Here is a 20,446-nt window from a genome sequence, read left to right as displayed (position 1 = left end):
TGGAACACATTTTATGTACAGTATGATCTCAGCAACAGAAAACCAACCGTGTAACCCACCTGGCCCAAAAAGGTGGTGTTCGCTTTCCTGCAATGCTAACAATATAGTGGTGTCTGTTGGTGGGATGCGGGCTTTTTTTCACTTCTCTAATTTCCAATATTTAGAGCTGTTGTTATATTACTTTAATCAAGGGGAGACAAATGTAAAAGTATATTTTCCCCTTTCCATAGCTGTCCTGATCATCATTCAGCTTCCCCTAATCTTTGCGCTCTCCCTAACTCTTCCAGCACCCAGTCCTCCCTAAACCCCCTTCTGGCCCCCAGAGCCTGCTCCCTCCCCATCCCTTGCCTCCTGTTGCCCCCACAGGACCCTCTTTTCCTCCTTTATCTCTGATTGGACACGGTGGCCCCTCCTGCTGAGGACCACTGTCAGGCCACCCGCCCCGGCTGGGCACCTCATACCCAAACAGGTGACACCGTCTGTGTCCAACACCTGGTCCTCGGCGCAGGCACACTGGCGGCTCCCAGGGGTGGCCAGGCACAGGCTGCTGCAGCCACCGTTGTTCACCCGGCATTTGTTGGTACCCACTGCAAAGGAGGGGCCAAGGGAGGGGCCGGGAAGGACAGGGTTGTCATAGAGTCAGCAGAGGCCAGAGACAGGAGATAAGAGGACAGGGAAAAGACACATTGAAGTGAGGAGTGAGAAAGAGAGGAAGTGGTGAGAAGATAATGAACACGTTGAAGAAGAGAACACGTAGGCATGGGGCAGGGAAGGAGACAGGGAAGACAAAGTCAACTGGGTTGGGGGCCTTTCTTCTTGAGAGCCTCAAAAGTCAGAGCCTGGGATCCCTGGGGAGTGCCTTCACCACCCCCCTCTCCAGAGTAGCCTTACCCCCCTGTCTAGGTACCACCCCCTCACTGGCCCCAGCCCCAGGGGGTACCTTGCTGCTGCTGAGCATCATACATGCGGATCTCAAAGATGGGGGGCCGCTCACTGCGCAGAAGGGTCACCGTAGGGGGTGCACCGCCTGTGCCCCGTTCTAACCGGTAAACACTGCCACTCCGGTACTCAGTCCAGAAGAGGTAGTTGCCGTGGTGACACAGGCCAAAGGCGTGGTTCAGCTCAGGACCCTCATATACAATCTAAGAATTGAGGGGAGGTTACTGAGGAGCTATAGACAAATGGGGTGCCTGAGGAAGGCCCAGGAGGATCACCATTTTGTTTACTCATTTGTCCATGTCCTGGGTATGGGTCTTGCTTCCCCCATTACCCTGGGAGCCCCTGAGGATGATAGCTTTGCACACAGTGAGGTGCTAGACACTGGACCCAGCGGGATGCTGATGGGGAACTTGTCCACCTTGTCCTCCCTTGTATCCATCCATATTCATTCATATCCCTCCAACACACATGTGTGCGCGCACACACACACACACACACACACACACACACAGTACTGAGCATACAGCCAGAATTCATCCGTTCGCTTCTTCATCCAACAAACACTTGCCAGGATCCATTAAGGGCCAAGCTGTGGTATGAAAAAGACTGTGTATGTCTCATGGAGGGCATACACAGCAATCCAGGATGGAAAAGGGGTCTGGAGACAACATCCTAGAGGAGGTGGCCCCTGAGCAGTGTGCTGGGTGAGGAGGAGTGGGGGTGGAGGCAGAAAACTGCATAAGCAACAGCACAGAGGGCAGCACTCGATATGCTGTGTGCTGGGAATTTCCAAGCTGTGTAGTGTTGCTTGTTCAAATACTGGGATACAGGGAACAGGGGCAGAAATAAGACCACAGAGATAGTCAGGGGCCATATCATAAAGGGCCTCATATATTATGAAAGAGCTTAGTCCACACGTCTCGTAGGCACATGACTCATAAAACACATGGCCACCCAAACAAAAAAGCGTACATATATGCCATCTCTAGTCATCCTGCACTTGCACAGAGGCGAACACAGCAGGCACACACCGAAGTGTGCTGTGTGTGTGTGCATAAACATGCCGAGGTGCACACAAGGTATACACCCAGGCGTGCACATGAGTGTCAAGCCTGCAGACAACATGCAATAACAGATGGACTCTTACAGAGGCAATCCTCAAGCAATACAACACATAAGACACAGCACACCGGTGTGCACGTCCATCGGTACGTAGGTAAACATGCACGAAGTGCACAGGCCTGGATATAGAGAGACTCACACATTCACACATAAGAAGCCTCATCCGCACACAAATGTGGTCTAGCAGTGCACACATGAACACCCCCACACAGGTGCCTGCCTGCCCACCTTCCGGTCTGTGCCATTGAGCAGTATGGTCTCAATGCGGTCATAGAAGGCATCCACCCAGTAGAGGCGCCCAGCTGGGATGTCCAGGCTCAGCCCATTGGGCCAAAGCACTGTCTTAGAGGTGACAAAGATGTCTCGGTGTGAGCCATCCATCCAGGCCCTCTCCAGCCGCCCTCGTCGACTGTCCTTGGGGTCCTCCTCCCAGTCTGTCCAGTACATCCACCTGTGGGCAGTGATTGGTCAGCACCACAAGGGCTACCCCTGCCATCAGCAGCCTCCTGTGTGATCCCACTCCACGTGTGCTATGCCAGATCCCCTCCCAGGGGGCTTCCTTCCTGCTCAACCCTAGCCCCCACATTTCCTTCCTTCATTCCTCCATTCAACAAATATTTGTTGAGTGCCTACTGTGAGTCAAGGACCCAGCGGAGAGCAAGGCAGACAAGGCCCCTGCTCTCCTGGAGGTCACATCCTATCCAGGGGTACAGATAAGAAACAAGTCAACTGGAAGGTCACACACATTGGAGAATGAGAAAAACCAGGAAGGACACAAAGCATGGAGATGATATAGAGAGTAGACTGGGAATCAGGTGGAGAAAGCCTCTCTGAGGAGGTAACATTTGAGGCCTAGGTGTGAATGATGACAAGGGACTAGATCTGCAAATGTCTGAGAGCTCAGCAAAGGAAGTCCCAGAGCAAAAGCCTTGAGCCAGGAAGAGCTGGGGTGTGTGAGGAACAGACAGTGGGCAGTGGGGACAGAGTTTCCAAGAGTCGAAGAGAGGTGCAGATGAGGTCAAAGGAGATGAAAGCAGATCCTGTAGGACCCCAGGCCTGATAAGGAAAGTGGGTCTCACTCCAAGGGCCAGGGGAGCCAATAGAGGGCTCTGAGTTGGCAGTGACAGGACCAGATCTCCATGTATGTGTGTAAGACATCACTCCCATTGTCCTGAAGACGGGGCAACTTTTCCCCATTCAGCTTCCGATTCCTGCCTCAGCACTCCACCTAGGCTGCCATCCCCGTTCACTCTGTCTCACCTCCCAGTTCTTTTTTTTTTTTTTTTTAATTTTTTTTTCAACGTTTATTCATTTTTGGGGCAGAGAGAGACAGAGCATGAACGGGGGAGGGGCAGAGAGAGAGGGAGACACAGAATCGGAAACAGGCTCCAGGTTCCGAGCCATCAGCCCAGAGCCTGACGCGGGGCTCGAACCCACGGACCGCGAGATTGTGACCTGGCTTAACCGACTGCGCCACCCAGGCGCCCCACACCTCCCAGTTCTGACACCCACAGTTCCTGGCTCCTCCTACCCCAAGGCCCTGGGAAGACTCACCCATTGAGTGGATCCACCACAATGGCCCTGGGGTGCGTCATTTTGCCCTCGATTAAGGTCTTGCGGGTCTGAGCAGCCTTCTCCAGCCTGGCCACGCTGATGGTCTTCTTGGGTCCATCATCCGTCCAATACAAATTGTCCCCCATCCAGTCCACAGCCACACCCTCCACATTGTGGATACCTGCAGGGAGTGAAGGGGGCAATGGAGAGCCTCAAAGGAAGCTCAAGACTGCCTGCCTCTGACCCTCAGGCTACACATGCCTCTGAGCAACCTGACTAGCAGGGAGTGTGGAAAGCCCTAGAGGGTGGGTGGGACAGGGTGGGAGGTTGGAAGAAAGAGCTGGGAAGACTGTGTTGCCACCGCATCCGTGTTGAGGCCCAGGGTCTCTGAAAACTGTCCATGGCAGCCCATAAGCCTATGTGGTGGATGCGACCTCTCATGTGAGGGCATGCATGAGCCTGAGCCGGGGTGAGCTGGAGCAGTGTGCGGGTGGCTCTGGGCACAAGGGTGACACAAGATCCCAGGCCGAAAAATCCTGAGCTAACAAAACGAATAAATCAGGAAGTGATTTTTCACTGAGCCAAAGGCTTCATCTCAGGCTTAAATAGCAGTTCCCTTGGTATAGGGAACCCCAATCTTTTCCTGATGAGTTACTTTTGATTTCCCCAAAGTCTTATGATTGCTGACTGCTGAGGTTCTGTGAGCCAACGGCAGTGGGGGTGGGTGGGGAGCGCTAACTGGCGTCAGCTAGATGACTGGTTAGGGAGCCCTGTCCCGGGGGCCCAAGTGTGGGAATTCCTAACAACCGGCAGGAACAGGGCGGAACTCAGGAGCTCAGAGCCTCCACGCAGATGGATATTCAAGAGACAAAGTACTGTTGACCTGCCCGTGCAGCTCAGAGGGAAAAACTGGATTCAGTTCACAAAACACTCTTCTCAGGACAAGTAAACACGCAGCTCCGGTGGCCGGGAGGCCTGGCTGCACAGACCTTCCGTGTGCAATCATGTGCTGGTATGCCTGCTCCTATTCAAGGCCTCAGGACTCTCGTGGGCTGTGTACTGCGTGCAGCTCTGGGGCTCAGAGCCAATGGCAGAGAGACCCCGAGTTTTCCCAAGGGTTGGCAAGGACAGCCCACGCTGCCTAACCATCCATCCTCCTGCCTCTTTTCGGCTCAGCCAAGAAGGGGGTCACACAGGGGTCAATCTGTCTATCCCCTCATCTCCATGCCAACCAGCCCAGCCAGCCAGTCAGCAGGGGACTCTCCATGCCGAAAGGGCACTGAGAAAGCGATGCCCAGGCCTCCAATCGCTTCCTGTCCCAGGTGGGTGCCCCTCAGGGGTCCTGTCTGTACACCTCCCTCACTGGGGGCCCTTACCGTCCTTCAGGATGGTCTCCCGCTCAGTGCCATCGATCTTCTGGCGGCCAATGAGGTAGCTGGTGGTGTCAGCAAAGTAGATGAAGCCAGTTTCAGCATGGAAGTCCAAGGCCCGGGGGTTCATGAGGTTCTCAATGGGGATCATGTGTTCGTCTGGGACTTTGGCTCCCATATCCATGCCCCGGATGATGCCTGGCCGGCCCTTGCCATACACAAGGAACAGCTCATGTTCTGGCTCTAGGGCAGGCACGAGGGGGGAAGGGGGGACACAAAGTTAGGTACATGTGCCCAAGGATCTGCAAAACCCCAGCTCTCCTGGGTCAGGGGATATGGGTGTAGCAGGGGGTCTGGGCCACATGGACAGATGCATAAACATCTAAAGCCCAGGGGACAGCACCCTGGTTGGCAGCCTACGCACTCTGGGGGTGGGAAATGCGGCAAGAGTAACAAGTAGCATGTTTTCAGTTAAGTGCCCACTGAATCTGATTGGAATCTGATCACTTTGGACCACTTCTGCTATCATCCTTATCTAAGCCACATCGCTTCCTGCTTACAGGGCAGAAGTGGCCTCCTGCCACTTCCCTGCTGTCCATCCTCCACCCAGCGGCCAGCCAGCATGATCTCCTTACAAATGTGAAGCACATCACGTCACTTCTCTGCTGGCAAGTCACCAAGAGCTCCTCATCCCATTTAGAATCCCATCCAACCTCTCCTTCCTGCCTCCCCTCACTCATGCTGTGCCGTTCTCAGCCTTGGAGCCTGGCACTGTAGGTTCCCTCTACCAGGGAGCTCTGCCTTCGGGTCCTCACGTGATCCAACTCCTCACTTCATAGAGAGCTTGGCTTAACTCCTACCTCCACAGAGAAGCCTTCCCTGACCCTCTGTCTAACCTGGAGCCCTCACTGTCATCAGCAAGTCTACATTCCACTCTATTTTCTTCCTAACACCAGGTACCACCCGAAGCTATTTTTATTTGTCTGTCTCCTCTGCCAGACTACAAGCTCTGGAAGGCAGAGATGACATCTATCTTGTCACTGCTGAATCCTCATTGCCAGGAGAGTGCCAGACACGTAGTACATGCTCACTGGATATTTGTCAAGTGAATGAGTGAAAAAATGAATAAATGAAGTGAATGGGCCAGTTGACAGCCTTCTATGGAGCCCGAGTAGGGTAGTGGGAAAAGCCTTGTTCTCGGATATGGGTTCAAATTCCTTCTATGCCCCTCACTAGAAGCAAAATGTTGGGTAAATCCCTTCATTTCTCTGCATCTCTGATGGAAACAGCCAGCTGTAAGGAGGCAGATAAGAATCCCGCCCCACCCCATCCCAGCAGGCACACAGGCCCTTCCCTGTCACTCACTCTTGCATGACTTCCCGTCACTGCCCAGGCTGAAGCCAGAACGGCAGCGGCAGGTCCGCGCCTTGTGGCTGTTCGCCAGCAGGCAGATGTCGGAGCAGCCACCTGGCTTCCCGAACTGGTCATTCTCACAGGCGTGGCTCCTCACTGCAGGCAGGGTAGAGAACCAGTCAGGACTCTTCAGAGCCCCCGTGCCCAGGTCTTGAGAAGATGTCCTGAAGTCTGACCACACTCCATCCTGCTGTGGTCTTTTTAATTGATTCATTCATTCATTAATTTTTAAGCAGGCACCACGCCCAATGTGGGGCTTGAACTTACAACCCTGAGATCAAGAGCCACATGTCTCACCAACTGAACCAGCGGGGCACCCCACTCCCGTCCCTCCCCCGACCCAGATGTGGTCTTTATGCTTATTGTCCCATTTTGAAGATTCAGAAACCACAGGACTAGGATTTCTCTGCCCCACCATAACCTAGCCTTCAGACTCTCAGGTGGGGGCTTCTGTGATCAGGGGAGACAGTCATGCCATCGCCTGTGGTCAGGTGCTTCTACTCTAAAGCAGCCAGGGAACTGGGAGGAACAACCTATGTTCTGAGCAGAATGGGGGGCAGGGGCTCCTTGGAGGTGAGATCTGGAGGCTGAAGGGCAGGAAGGGGCTGGCAGGGGAATCTGAGGGGACAGGGGAGGTAGTCCAGGGTGGATGGCTACAAGAAGTAGTCATGATATGAGAGAACCGGGGGCTCCCATAGGAGGGTCCACAAAGGGGCTGCAGAGCCCCACTCACCTCGGGGCTGACGCCGCTGGTGGTAGATATGGAGGGCACCACCCTTGTCCACACGGGTGACGACCTGGTAGTCAGTGCTGTTGAATCGATTCACTCGGATCACGCTCGTCTTCTGCTGGGCATTGGCGTTGTCCGAGTTGGTGGCATAGAGATAATTCTCAAACACAGTCAGGCCATACAGATGCTCAATCTGAGATGGGCAAGCAGGAATGGTCAACGTGAGAGGAGAAGGAAATCCTCCCTCTGACCCTGGAATGCTCCTTGGCTTCCCATCCAGATTTCATTATTGACACTCCCAAATTCATTCCATGGTTGTCTAACTCCATGTTTTACTCCTGTATCCTCTGGTTGGATTTTCTTGCTTTTGAGATCTTTGCTTGTCAAAATCCCACTTATCCTTCACAGAGCGTTTCTTTGTAGAATTTCTGGGATCTTCTAACCAGACACAGGCTTTCCCTTCACATTCCATCTCTCTGGCTATTATCCCCTGTCTGGTGATTTGTGGACTTACCCCATCTACTCTGCTCAAACCCCTTGAGGGCAGGAACAATGTTCCCCAGAGATTTAGGCATACAGTAGATGATGGAATGATTTTGGACTGAAGTAGAGTTGGGCCCTAAACTCTGTCCACAGAAAACATTCTCCAGCCCCCAGCTTTAGGAAGTTGAGAGGGCAGACTTGCCTCAATGATGCCTGGTAACAGCCCTCGCTACCCACATAACTTATCCAAGGTAATTGACTGTCCAACTTGTCCAAGACAAAGGGATTTGCTGGTTTGTGGGACTTCCCAGGCTAACACTGGGACAGTCCTGGGCAAACAGGGATGGTTGGTCACCCTAATGATCCCAGATTGGAGGTGCCACCTCTGAGTTGGAAAGGCTTCTAGACTAGGTTCCAGCGCTCTTTCTCAGCTGTGTAATCTCAGGCAAATCACTTAACCTCTTTGAACCCTGCTTTTTTTTCATCCACCAAAAGTGAACTAAGACACTGGCCTACCTACCTCCCAGGGGTCATTGTAAGGATCAAGTGAGAAAAGGGAAGTAAAAGGTGTATCTAAAATGACTGTTTCCACCAGAGTGGAAGCCACATCATCTCCATGTCCACCCTGCTTCCCACCAGAGAGACTGTCCCACACTGTCCTCCCTCTCACTGGGAGGCCTAGAGAATGGCTTCCCTGCAAAAGCTTTCCCCTCACCAGAATGCCCTGGATGATGGTCTGCCGGCCCTTGCCCTCGTAGTCTACCACCTCTATATAGTCCAGGTAGGCGTCAGCCCAGTAGACAAGGCGGCTGACCAGGTCCAGCGTGATGCCGTGAGGAAACACAATCTTGCTATCGACCAGCTTGGTGCGGTTCTGCCCATCCATGTCGCAGCGCTCCACCTTTGGGATCTGCCCATAGTCAGTGAAGAACACCTTCCTGCGGGCAGAGGGCACGTTAGCTGCGTTGTGGACATTGAACGCTCTCCCTTCCACCACAGCCTCTGCCCGCCCCTCACCCCATGGCAGGGTCCAGGGCAATGCCCTTGGGGTTGTAGAGCTCCAGGTCCAGCAAAGTGACACACGTGTCCCCGTTTCGGTTGCAGACAAAGATCCTATCGTCGATGTCATCCACAAAGTAGAAGTTGCCCGTCAGCCAGTCGATGGCCATCTGTTCCACATCTGAAAAGTGTGAGTGAAAGAGCTATGGAGGGAGGCCCACCTCTAGACAGGGCCATCCCTTGTTGGTGCAGAACCCACCCCCGGAAGCCCACCTCCTCTGGGATGACCTCCTTCACCATGTAGGTGACAGCTGTCTCTCCTCTCTGAGCTCCTCCTATAGGAGTTAACGGCAAGGGCACAATTTTGCCTTGTATTCTTTGCCATCTTTCTACCTATTTGGCCTCTCCAAAGTGAAGTGTCTGAGTATCCTCCCACAGAACACTGCTCTGCACACGGAGTTCAAGGCCAGCACACAGGGGGCACTAGGTATGCGTTGGCTGGTTAGTTGATGGACAAGCTTCCCGAACTCTAGACCTTCCTTGAGCAGGACCATCTTCTTGAGGTACCGAAAGGCATTGAAGACAGGTCCACTGGCTCATCCAGTATTTTTAAATATGCTTTTACTTGAGATACCAGCACTCAGGCTAACTAAAATATCACACATCTTCGATGTTGGCTGGACTTTCATCAATTTTATATGGTAAGTCAGGGTATCTCATGCAGCCAGGGCACTGACCAAACACTGTACATGTTCCATGACTCTTAAAAATGGAAAAGCAGGGCACACCATCAATAAATGCAATCTGAGAGAAAAGTATGTCAAAATATGGCACCATAGAGATGGAAAAGGGAAGGCCCACGGTGTCAAAAGGTTGGAATCAGTGACATAGGCCAAACTTCCTCTACTCACTCCTGTTCCCGTTTCTTCAATGTCCCTATTGCTCAATTTCCTCATGTCTTAGGGAGGGTAGGAAGGAGCAGAGAATAAGCTATAGGGCTGGAGGACAGAGAACATAGGAGGAAGGCCATAAAAGGACTCTGAAGGTAAACTGAGGCATGGTTCAGAAAGAAGGGGAGCTTCAGAAAGGTGAGTAGGGGAGGAGGATGGACACCAGGTGCCCACACTTAGTCTATGCCATCTCTGGAGGCGATGGAAGAGGCTAAAAAGGACTGAAGAGGGTAGGGGTGGAGCAAGGGCAGTGGGAAGTCTGGAGGTTGGAAGTCTGGAGACAGGGACCCCTGCTGGCCTTTTCTAGGCACCTCCTCTCCAGGACCCACTGGCTCCCATCCATTTACTTACTTGTCCCTTCAACTACCACCACCAGAGGTGATGCTTCTTGCAGACTAGGAATCTCCTAAGACAGTGACTCCTCAGGACTCCTGCCTTGTACTCCACCTTTACCAATTTCAGTAAGTAAAGAGATCTTTGGACCACCTGCCTTTGGCTGAACCTTACCCCCACACGCTACCCACACTCAAACCCAGTAGGGGTTATTCTATCCCCACAGAGCTGTAGGTATAATGACTAGGTGCTCTGCTCAACTCTTCCCTAATCCTTTCCTCTCCCCACAGGGATTCAGAGGCTATTTCCTGACAGTGGGTGGGGGTGGGGGGCAAAGGGAACAGGAACGTGGCTCCCAAGGAACTTGGCTAGGCCCTGACACTGACTCACAGTCACAGGACTTAGGCCGGGGAGGAAAGGAAGGAGCCAATTTGAGGTTCTCATCAAACTAGTTTCCTTTTCAGGTCCCCCCGTTAAACCCCACTTCAGGGTGACTGGAGAAAGAAGTCACAGGGATGAGGCATTGTCCCTGTGGTTGCTGATGCACCCCCAAACCCAACCACTCTCTCCCCTGGGCTCCTAGCACCCTGACGACAGTAGAAGAGAGGGGCAGAGCAGCCTGGAAGTGTGGGTTCCAGGCCATGTAGGAAGAGGGCCCAGTGCTGGGATAAGGCAATCACGCTGCTCCACACACTGTTACCACGGAGAAAACAGATTAAAATGAATGCTGCTGGGCCGCCTCCAAAGGAAACCCAAAGTCCCAAACCAGAGTATGTGTGTGTGGAGGGGGGGAGACCTGCCGCAGCACCAGGCAGCCAGCAGGCAAGTAGGTTGGAAGGCAAACAGGTTGAAAGGCAAATAGGGCTTCGTGCCCTTTACTTGGTGGGCACAGCGGGGGGCTGCTGGCATGCAGAGGAACTTCATCATTGGAAGCTGGTTTCCCAGCACCAGCTGGTGCAGCTGCGTCCTCCTCTCTAACTTCCTGAGGCTTCCCTGAGTCACTGCCCAGCTCCAGGCTGGCAACACCCTGCCCCTGCTCCCCATCCACCCTTCCCTCAGTGAGAAGGGGGGAGGAAGAAATCTGAAGAGATCAGATGCCCCCCCCCCATCCCAGGTGCAGCTACAAATCACCCCCTTAGCCCCAGGAAGTGTTTGACCTTCGAGCCTCCCTCCTGGCCTGGGTTTCCTGCCAATTCCGGGAAGGAAGGCAGAAGGATCGTTCTTGCTCTAGATTATTTACCCTTGGCCGGTCTCCCCTTCCACCTCCCAAAGGCCAGGCACGGCCCCACTCAGCAGGCCGGTGAGGAGTTGGCAAGAACGGGAGTCCCCAGCCCGGCCTTGCCTCCACTTTGGTATTTTTGCAGCTGGAGACTATTAGTCGCAAGCAAAAAAATCCTTTGTTATCCAACCCCCCTCCACCACATTATTTTCCCCTCTCCTAAAGTCCAGATTCCTCTGCCCGCCCAACCACACACACTCACACACATGCACACATCTTCACACACACACACACATGCACACACTTGGCCACTCATACCTAAGGCCAGTGTAGACAGATGGGTTCAGATTGGGAGAGGGAACCTTCCCTCCTGGGCTCCCCTACAGGCAGTATCTGGGCCGTTGCCCTGTCTCACGGCATGAGGGGCGGGGGCGGGCAAGTTGAGTCCTGGGTTTCACCCTAGAGGACCTGAATGTTCTGGCCCCACACATTCAGAGGGCAACTGTCCCCTGCAGCCCAGGCTTCTCAGGGCTGAGCCACCCCAGAGCACCCTCCAAGGGGCTCTGGCCAAAGGCCCCAAATCCTGAAGACAGGAGAACCTCAAGTAAACCCAAGGAGAGGAATGCTATGTTGTGGAAAGGGTCTGGGGATGGTCTGGGGGCCAAGAAGTTGGGAATTCCAGCTTACAGAAGGAGGCTAGGAAGCTGGGAGGGGGATGGGATAGTCAAGAGGACAGACCACAGCTTGCCAGTAATGTCATTAAAGACTTTCACTTCCAGGCTCCAGAATAGACCAGGGGTGTGTGTTTATAACTGACGAGCCCTCCCTGCACTCCCCCACCCCAATGCTCAGCACTCTGCACCCCCTGTAAGTCCAATTTTTCTCAACTTCTCTACCATTCACATTGTTCAAGAGTTATTTCCCTAAACAGTGGTTGCTTTCCCCAAAACAACAGCCCACCCCATTACTAAGAAGACCCTGGCTTCAGCTACAGGACTCCAGTCACTCTCCCTAAAACAAATCTGGGGGAGGAAGGGCGCCTCCCTGCTGTGAGGAAATATCCCCCAATGCATCCACATACCCAAAGATTATAGGACAGGTCATGAGGCCTGTGGATGAGGGAGGATGAAACCCACTTCCACTTTAACCACATCCCCAGCGGACACACGCATTCTGGTCCTTATTCCAGGAAACTCCCCACCTCTCCCGTCACTCTGCTCCACCCTGGGCCCAGCCAGGCTCTAGACACTGACAGCCTGGGCTCGAATCCTGGTTCTATCATCTTCCAACTGTGGGATTATGGGAAAGTTACTTAATGTCTGAGTCTCAGTTTGCTCATCTGTAAAATGGGACGGTGTATTAATAGCACTTAGCACAGGGCCTGGCACATAATTAACACTCTATAAGTGGGAGCTGTTCATACCACGATCCTCCCTCACCTCAACCCCATTCTTCCCTACCTTGTCCACCCAGTTACCATCTGTGCCTCCAGCTAGAACTCTGTGGCCTCCTGACTAACGGCGGGCCCTCCAGGTGCGCAGTTTGAGGCTAACACCTACTATTCTTCAAGACTCAGCTCAGGCCCCCAGAAGAAAGATTTCTGTATTTCAGGTGCCTGTATGGCCCAGTAAGTCCTTTCATCACAGTCTGTTTACCTGACTACAAATATTGTGAGGGCAGGGTGCTGTCTTTCATCTCTGTCCCCGGCGTCTGACACACATATACTGATTCATTCAACAAATATTTGTTGAGTACTGACTCCTCACGCTGTTGTCCTAGAACTGGGACATCACTTTTTCCCTTTCCTTCGACTGCCAGGATCCTCCTTCTCTGGCCTTGGGATGCCCCCACGATGGTGGGAGAACACATCTGTCTGGTAATCCTCCCGCTTCTCAGAGCCACTTGGGGTTCTCGCCCTGAGTGGGGAGAGGGAGGGCTGGGGGAGAGGATCAGGAGTCTGGGGTCTTTGCAAGCAGGTAAAAGACCGCCAGGCAGGTCTGGCAGGAGCTTTGCCAAATGGCATGTCTCATGCTCCTGTTTCCTGCTGAGCCGACTTTAGCTCCTCTTGTTCCCAGAGAGGCCCTGGCTCAGCCACATCACATCACCTCTGTCCCCTGGGCTCCCTTCCTGCCCCACTTGTACCCGCCTGGGGTTTCTGCTCTGCTCCTTCCCCTGCCTGGCCCAGGTCCACAAAGGCAGTCAGTGCTGGTCCCAGAGAAGAGATGCCTAAATTCTGCAGCTCTGATTCAGAATCAGAACCAGGATCTTCCCACTATTGAGAAATCCTTGCTGGGCTCTAAAACACATCTTTCTTGCTTAAGTTACTTCCTGTGGCTTGAAAACAGGGAAGGGCGGGGGGGGGGGGGGTTAGGGAGCAGGCTGGGTGGAGAGGCAACTTCAAGGAGACAGCGGGGGAGGAGAGGACAGGCTGGAGCTGAGCCGGGAGACTGAGACGGAGAGGAGACGTGGGGCTGGCCTAGCCAGGGAGAGGAGAGCAGGGCTGTGAAATGATTAAGAAACTCAGGACGGGAATGGGAAGCAAAAGCACCAGGATGCGGGTGGCCCAAGGCCAAAGAGTGTGCTGGCAGGAGCCCCCGCCCCCCAGGATTCTGACACCCTGTGGGTGAGGAAGGCCAAGGAAGAGGGTGGTGGTGGCTGGCTTTCATATATGAAATCTGGAAGTATTCCATAGGCATAGACTGGGAGGCTGAGAGGGCCCAGGCTGCCCAGTTCAGTGGAAAGACAGCTTCCCTTCCAGCCGGGGAAGACAGTTCATCACAGATGCAGGGGGGTTACTCTCTGCCCCCTCTCTGCCTTCCCTCTAGACACATCACTACCCATTTCCTGTTGTGATTTTAACCACACACATACACACACGCACACACACGCACACAAAGAAAGAGGGAGGGATAAGTGAAACTGGCCAGCTGGACTTGGGGCCACATTTCGCAACCTTGCTGCCTGCAGCCTAGGGGGCCGTTTATTCCTACCTCCTCCTTCCCCATGCGGATGGTGCAGGGAAGAAACCCCAGGACCCCTGAGGGTCGCTCCAGAGCATCCCCTCATACACAAAACTTATTTCCCTGAGGGCCTCCATGCACAGCGTCAGAACTTCCCCTCACCACACACACCCCCCTTCCCAGGGCCCCAGTCCTGCAGTCTGCCCTCATTCTTTCTACAGTGGAAACATACCCAAAGCTACTGGAAGACAGGTCAGAGGAACACAGCCAAGGCAATGCAGGGCTGGGGGTGGGTTGGGTCAGCAGACCTGACTTTCAGCCCTGCCCAGGGGCAGCCAGCAGGGGGCTGGGCAGAGCTTAAGTTTCCTTGAGAGCGTGGACAGAGGTGAGGGGCAGAATGGGCAAACCAGGCCTGGCTCTGGTACTACCAGGCCAACCGACCCCTGTGGGTCTCAGTTTCTAGAACTTCGGTCTTTTGTGTATCACTTTCAAAATGCTTGCCCAGGTGATGTACAGCCTGCACTATCATTTACCTACTGTTTCTTTAAGTCAACTCATTTTTCTTATTTTGCTATATCCTAAGCAATCTATGAAATCACAGATTTGATATACTAGTTATAGGAGTTTCCTAATAGGTATTAAAAAATAAAAATTAATGATAAAAAATGCACATCCATGTATAACCTAAAATCAAGGCAGCCTGCTTTGGGAAAGGCAGTATTAAAAACTGAGGGGCCAGCCTTGGTCCTCCCTAAGGATCTTCCAGCTCTCACTACCATGTTCTCCAGTCACAGAATCAGAATCCACAGAGACCTCCCCATGCTGCTGGGACAGTGGCAGAGGGGAGGATGTGTCCTGGAATTATATCCCAGGAGGGAAAGGAAGAGGTGAGGACTCAGCCCCCAAGGCCCCCCAATCCAAGCCAGTGAAAGTCACGGACAGGGGAAGGAGCACTGGCAGCCTGGGCTCAATTAAGGGAGGAAAGCGCGCACAGCGTACACACATGCGCACGCACACACTTACACCTTCCGGAACGTGTGAGGACATTGGTAAGACAGTGTCCCCTAACTCTTGGGCAGAAACAGAGGGAAGGAGCTGGGATCAAGACAGGAAAAAGCAGGAGCTTCGATCCCCAGCCGGCTCCACGGAGCCTCTCCTGGAAGCTGCACCAACCCCTGAGCATGGCAGGGCTCTGGGAGGGGCCCTCTGAGGGCTCTCAGGACTCAGAGCAGGTCTGCAACACACAAGCCCTAGGACCCATGTGAAACAGGCTCACTTCCTGGCCTCCTTCCTTTTTTCTATTCTATTTCTGTTCCCAGAGTTTTCTCTGGGGCAGGCTCCCCCTTCTTCCCACAGCAGCAAGCAGGCTTCTCTCCGCCTCTCTGCGTCTTGGCCTCTGGGCCCCAGCACCTCTCAATTGTCAGACTCCTCCCTCCTGCATGGGGCTCCCTCCCAGGGGTGCAGTGGAGGTCATGGTCCTAGCCAGGAATGGGATGATTGCAGGGAGAGCTCCCCCAGGGGGCAGAGAGAAAGCAGGAGAAAGCAGGAGCCTTTCTTCTTCTCCCCCTTGGGGAGCTAATTACAGGCCAGCAGCCCACTGCACAGGTGAGTGCCTGGGACAGCCACCCGCACACCAGGACAGGGCACCCAGCCTCTCCTGGGAAGGGGCTGAACTAGAGATGGGGGAGGGTGCTAGGGGAGAGACACTTCCGACATCCTCATCTCAGGGCCCATAATTAGTCTGTGGGATGAGAGCAAAACAACCATCCTCAGGGTGACAGCCAGACATTCAGGCGGCATGGAGCGTGGGGTGGGGGCAGGGCAGGGAGGAGGGACAGAGGCTGGGGCCACAGGAACCCACTCATCCACCCCACTAGCATTTCTCCCCGGAACCTTGGTCTCCTCCTGCCTCCTGGACTCTGCCCCAGAGGGGCCCAGTGAATCCAACAGACCGGGAGGCAAGGTTCTATTTGCCAAGGGAGGGGTACCCGCCTGAGCTTATTTCCTGCTTCACTTTGGGAGGAAAGCAGGAGAGGGGGCCAGGCCAGAGCAAAAGCGGAGAAGTTTCCCATCAGGGCACCCTCGCCAGCCGCCTACCCACGAGCCCATCGTCTGGCCCGGAGGCAGGGCCAGGGAGGGAGCTGCCAGAGCTGTTTGCCCAGACAGGCCTGTTGGGTGGGGCTGTCAACAAGGAGCAGGGAGAGGGCAGCCGTCTCATGGGGTCTCACCCTGTGCTACCCTATCTGCCATAGGGTTCCCTGATCTGCCCACCCTTCAAGAGTTCAGCCAACCACGTGTGGCAGCCCCCAGCCAGCATTCCAAGGAAGATGAGTCTGATCACAGGTGAGCCTTGGTGACCAACAGCCCAAGGACATCACTGGGATGCTCTGGAGGAGCTGGAGACAAGGTGTGGACCATACGATGAGGCCACAGAGGGCGAGGGCTCTCAGGAACCCCTGCTACCCCACAGCTAAGCCCATACATCCTCTGAGGATCTCTGTCTTCTGTGGGGATCATCATATGGGGACGCAATGAAGGAACTTAAAGATCTACGAGGCCCAAGGTTCACCATCCTAAAGCTTGTGACTTACCTCTGGCTTTCACTTCAGTTTATCTGATCTGGACAGGCAAGCTCATACCCATGATGTGGATTAGGAAATCAAAGCAGGGACAGGGAATTCTGATTTATTCAAGATCACAGATCAAGTTACCCTCCCTCCCGGGGGTCAGATCAACCACAGGCCAGATCTTCCCCCTCAGCCCTGTGGTGCATTTCCTGGAAATGTGATGGTGCCAGATGTTTTGTTTGTTTATGTAACAGCATCTGAGAGGAGCGGGGCTGCTCCAGGCAGTGGATCTATGCCCCGGCCCCATCCCTAGGTACACCCTGTCTTCCACCCCTAAGACAGCAAGGTACAGCCCCGGGAAGGAGTTTGAATGGGAACATCCAGGAGGTCTTAAAACACTCCTGTGGCCCCAGGGCTTACTGCCTCTCCTATAGTCTCATTCACTGCCACAAAGCTGCCCCCAAAACAGCCTCAGGACCCCCACACTCCCCCTGCAGCCGTGGGTCCATTCTGGCCATGCCCCCAAGGAAAATAATGGAACATGGAGACAAACCCAGCCAAGCCCTGACCTCTTTGCACTCAGTCCTAACTTAGCAAGCTTCCCTCAAGGCTCCAGGCCTTTTCTTTCCCTTGCCCTGACTCCTGCTGCATGGGAAAGCCCCTCTGTGGTCTAATCAACACTTGTCTCTCTGAGAAGGGACAGTCCCTTGTCTCTGGAGATTGACCATTCAGTGCCTCCTTAGCCCTCTTCCTCAGCCCTGGGTCAAAATCAGGAGCCATCTGGAGCTCAGAGAGAAGGAAGGGAGCATAGCCATAACTCTGTCCCTGCTCCAAGTAGGTGTCATCTTGTGCAGCCCCCTGCCTTAGCTTCAGGCAAGGCCTTCTTATTTAGACTCCTGCCCCAGACAGGGGTCATCCCATCTAACTGCCTTTGTCCTAGGCAGGCACCAGCTTGCCCATCTTCCCTCCCTTCCCCTGCTCTCCAAGCTGGGAGCAGGCGACTCACGGTGCAGACTGAGGGAGATGTTGATGGTGTGCTCATCCACGAAGCCCTTCAGGCCGGGCATGCGGGCACACTTGAGCTGTGTCTGGGCAGCGCTGTCCCCAACATGCACCCAACACACAGTCTCGTTGGTGTAGCTGAAGTCCATGGCTGTGGTCTGCCGTGTACTAGTGGGCGTGATGGTAGACACTTGGGCCCCACTCAGGTACGTAGCCAGGATGTTCTGGGAGTTGGCAATCAGCAGCACAGGGGGCCGGTCTACTGGCTCTGTAGGTGGAGGAGAGAAGGGTCTATGCAGCAAGGGGCTCTAGGACCTCTCAGGCCACTCCCCATCGGGGAGCAACATGGAGGCCACCTATCATTGTGACCACAGGTGACCCCACCTACCATTCTTGGCCTTGCAGGAGCGGTTGTCTGGCTGCAGCAGGTATCCTTCCACACAGCCACATGTAAAGGAGCCATCTGTGTTGGTGCACAGCTGGCTGCAGGTGCCGTAAACTGAGCACTCATCAAAGTCTGCCGGGAAAAGGGCAAGAGCATGGTCATCTCCAGTGTAATAAGGACAGGGAAGTGGGTGCCCTCAGACACCATCCAAAGGTGGTGTCCATCCCTACAGCCTCTTCGGAGGGCGATTTGGCAGAATCTACCACAACAGGAAAGGTGCAAACTTTATCACCTAGCAAGTCCGAACTTGGAATCTACCCTCGAGAAATACCCACACGCATGCACATCATCCATTCATTCAGAAAAGATTTCTTGAGTATCTACTATATGCCAGGTACTGTCCAAGGCTCTGAAGATATATCCGTGAATAAAAGAGATTCAAACTGCTGCCCTCATGAAACTTAAATTCTGATAATAAATGAAATATTGGCATTCCATGATAAACAGAGAAGTAAGTTATATGTTAGAGGTGATAATACAGTGGAAAAGTGACTGGTGCTGTGGGAAAATATTAAGCAGAGAAAGGGGATATGGAATGTAGGCAGTGGGTTGTGATTTTAGGGATGGTCTCACTGAGAAGGTGGCATTTGTGCAAAGACTCCAGAGAGGTAAATCTTAAAACAGGAAAGGTGCACTGTTTGTGACAGAGAGAAACTGGAACATCTTACTCATCGATAGGGAGATTGCCAAGTAAACTGTGGTAATCAATAGTCATACTCCATAGTGGTTTCTAAAAGTACGAGGTAGATGTCTACATATATTTTTATATGCTTATTTATTTATTTTGAGAGAGAGCGAGAGAGCGTGGGGGAGGGTCAGAGAGAGAGGGAGAGAGAGAATCTTAAGCAGGTTCTGCACTGTCAGCGCAGAACCCGATGCAGGGTTCGATCCCAGGAACCATGAGATCGTGACCTGAACCGAAATCAAGAGCCAGTCACTCAACCAACGGAGCCGCCCAGGCGCTCCCCCCTCCCTACATATTAATATCGAAAAATCTCTAGAACCTATTGAGAAAACTGAAGAGAAGTATGTACAGTATGATATGTATGTGAAAAAGAGCACACGCACATAAACAATACTTTCAGTTAGATCATCTGTGAATACAGGCAGAGAGATGTACAGAAAAAGGACTGGAGAGAGAGACAGCAAACTGGTAACACAGCTGACCTCCAGAGAGGGAAAAGGGAGCAGAACTGAAAAGGATTCGTCAAAGGAGACTTTGGTTTTTATCTATAATGCTTTAATGTTTTTACAAGAAAACTCACATATGAACTATGTAATTTTAAGAGGAATTTAGTGGAATTTGGTGGAAATAAGTGGTTAGGGCTCACAGTCATGCCCACAGGCTGCAGGGCATGTAATCGTGCCTCCTCTCTTGTACCTTCTGTCTCATTCTTCTCCTACCCCGGCCAGGCCCACTGGCCGTCCCCACACCCGTCCCCACCTGTACCCACCCCAGCATACACACATGTGCACACAAGCACACACACTCACATACCTTTGCAGGTCTTGCCATCTGCCTGTAGTTGAAAGCTATTGTTGCAGTAGCAGGTGGGCCCGTTGAGTGTGGGGACACAGTGGTGCTGGCAGCCCAGCTGAGAACACTGTCCTTGGAGCTCTGTGTGGGGGCAGGCGACACGCACTCAGGCCCCCAGACCTGGCGGCCACACCCAGACCGTAACCTTCCCCTGACTCCTGCCAACCCTTCAGAAACCACTTCCAAGGCTTGTAGTGTCAGAGATGGAAGGGGCTTAGGAATCATCTGACATATTTTGCAAGTGAGGAAACTGAGGCCCAGGGAGGTTATAAGACAGGCCCAAGGTCCCACAGCCAATTATGGCTTAGAATCCACATCTTCCTGCTCTGGCTGCTCTGGACTCCCTGTCTCCATGAAAGAGGGGCTCTGGCAGTTGTGGGGGTCAACAGGGAGCGAGGACAGTGAGTCTCATTCTCTTCATATGCCTCTTATCTGCCCTGCCCAGGAACCACAATGCTGGCTTCGGGGCTGAGGGTGAGGAGTGGGCATGGGATGGGGTCTCTCCCCTCAGGATCCCAGCTCTAGTCTGGAAGCACCTCTCCAGCCCATCCCTCAAGCCCTAGAGACCTCAGAGAGAAGGTCCGAGGTCCAGGTAGAAGATGGGAGGAGGAGCAAAACTGGTTCCCTCAGGACCTTTCTCTAATCTTTTCCTCCTGCTGCTGACCCACTTCCACAGGGGAGACAGAAGGGAATGAGACAGGAGGGGGAAGAGGTGGGAGAGCAGCTGCCCCCCCCAGACCAGCGACCCAATTAATGGCCTTGCGTGGGGCCAGGCGGCCTGGCCACAAAGACCCCTTTGTCCAGCGGCCTCACACCCCCACTT

The 20,446-nt window shown here is 53.6% G+C and overlaps 1 protein-coding gene across 2 annotated transcripts in view; it reads right to left on the bottom strand.

Annotated features, from left to right (window-relative positions):
- Positions 1 to 20,446, bottom strand: part of LRP1 (LDL receptor related protein 1) — an 81,481-nt gene that overhangs the window by 47,582 nt on the left and 13,453 nt on the right. For both annotated transcript variants that reach the window (XM_047868134.1, XM_047868135.1), the window contains exons 4-15: positions 19,585 to 19,704; positions 18,030 to 18,158; positions 17,646 to 17,909; positions 8,629 to 8,791; positions 8,327 to 8,549; positions 7,132 to 7,321; positions 6,351 to 6,494; positions 4,992 to 5,228; positions 3,616 to 3,796; positions 2,290 to 2,512; positions 941 to 1,142; positions 462 to 587 (exon numbers count right to left, since the gene is read on the bottom strand). In XM_047868134.1, the coding sequence (XP_047724090.1) occupies positions 462 to 587; positions 941 to 1,142; positions 2,290 to 2,512; positions 3,616 to 3,796; positions 4,992 to 5,228; positions 6,351 to 6,494; positions 7,132 to 7,321; positions 8,327 to 8,549; positions 8,629 to 8,791; positions 17,646 to 17,909; positions 18,030 to 18,158; positions 19,585 to 19,704 (2,202 nt within the window). The remainder of the gene's footprint in view (positions 1 to 461; positions 588 to 940; positions 1,143 to 2,289; positions 2,513 to 3,615; positions 3,797 to 4,991; positions 5,229 to 6,350; positions 6,495 to 7,131; positions 7,322 to 8,326; positions 8,550 to 8,628; positions 8,792 to 17,645; positions 17,910 to 18,029; positions 18,159 to 19,584; positions 19,705 to 20,446) is intronic.

The sequence above is a fragment of the Prionailurus viverrinus genome, chromosome B4, assembly GCF_022837055.1.
Source record: "Prionailurus viverrinus isolate Anna chromosome B4, UM_Priviv_1.0, whole genome shotgun sequence".
NCBI lineage: Eukaryota > Metazoa > Chordata > Mammalia > Carnivora > Felidae > Prionailurus > Prionailurus viverrinus.
Note: the sequence above shows the minus strand (reverse complement) of the source record. Positions and strands in the feature narration are given on the sequence as shown.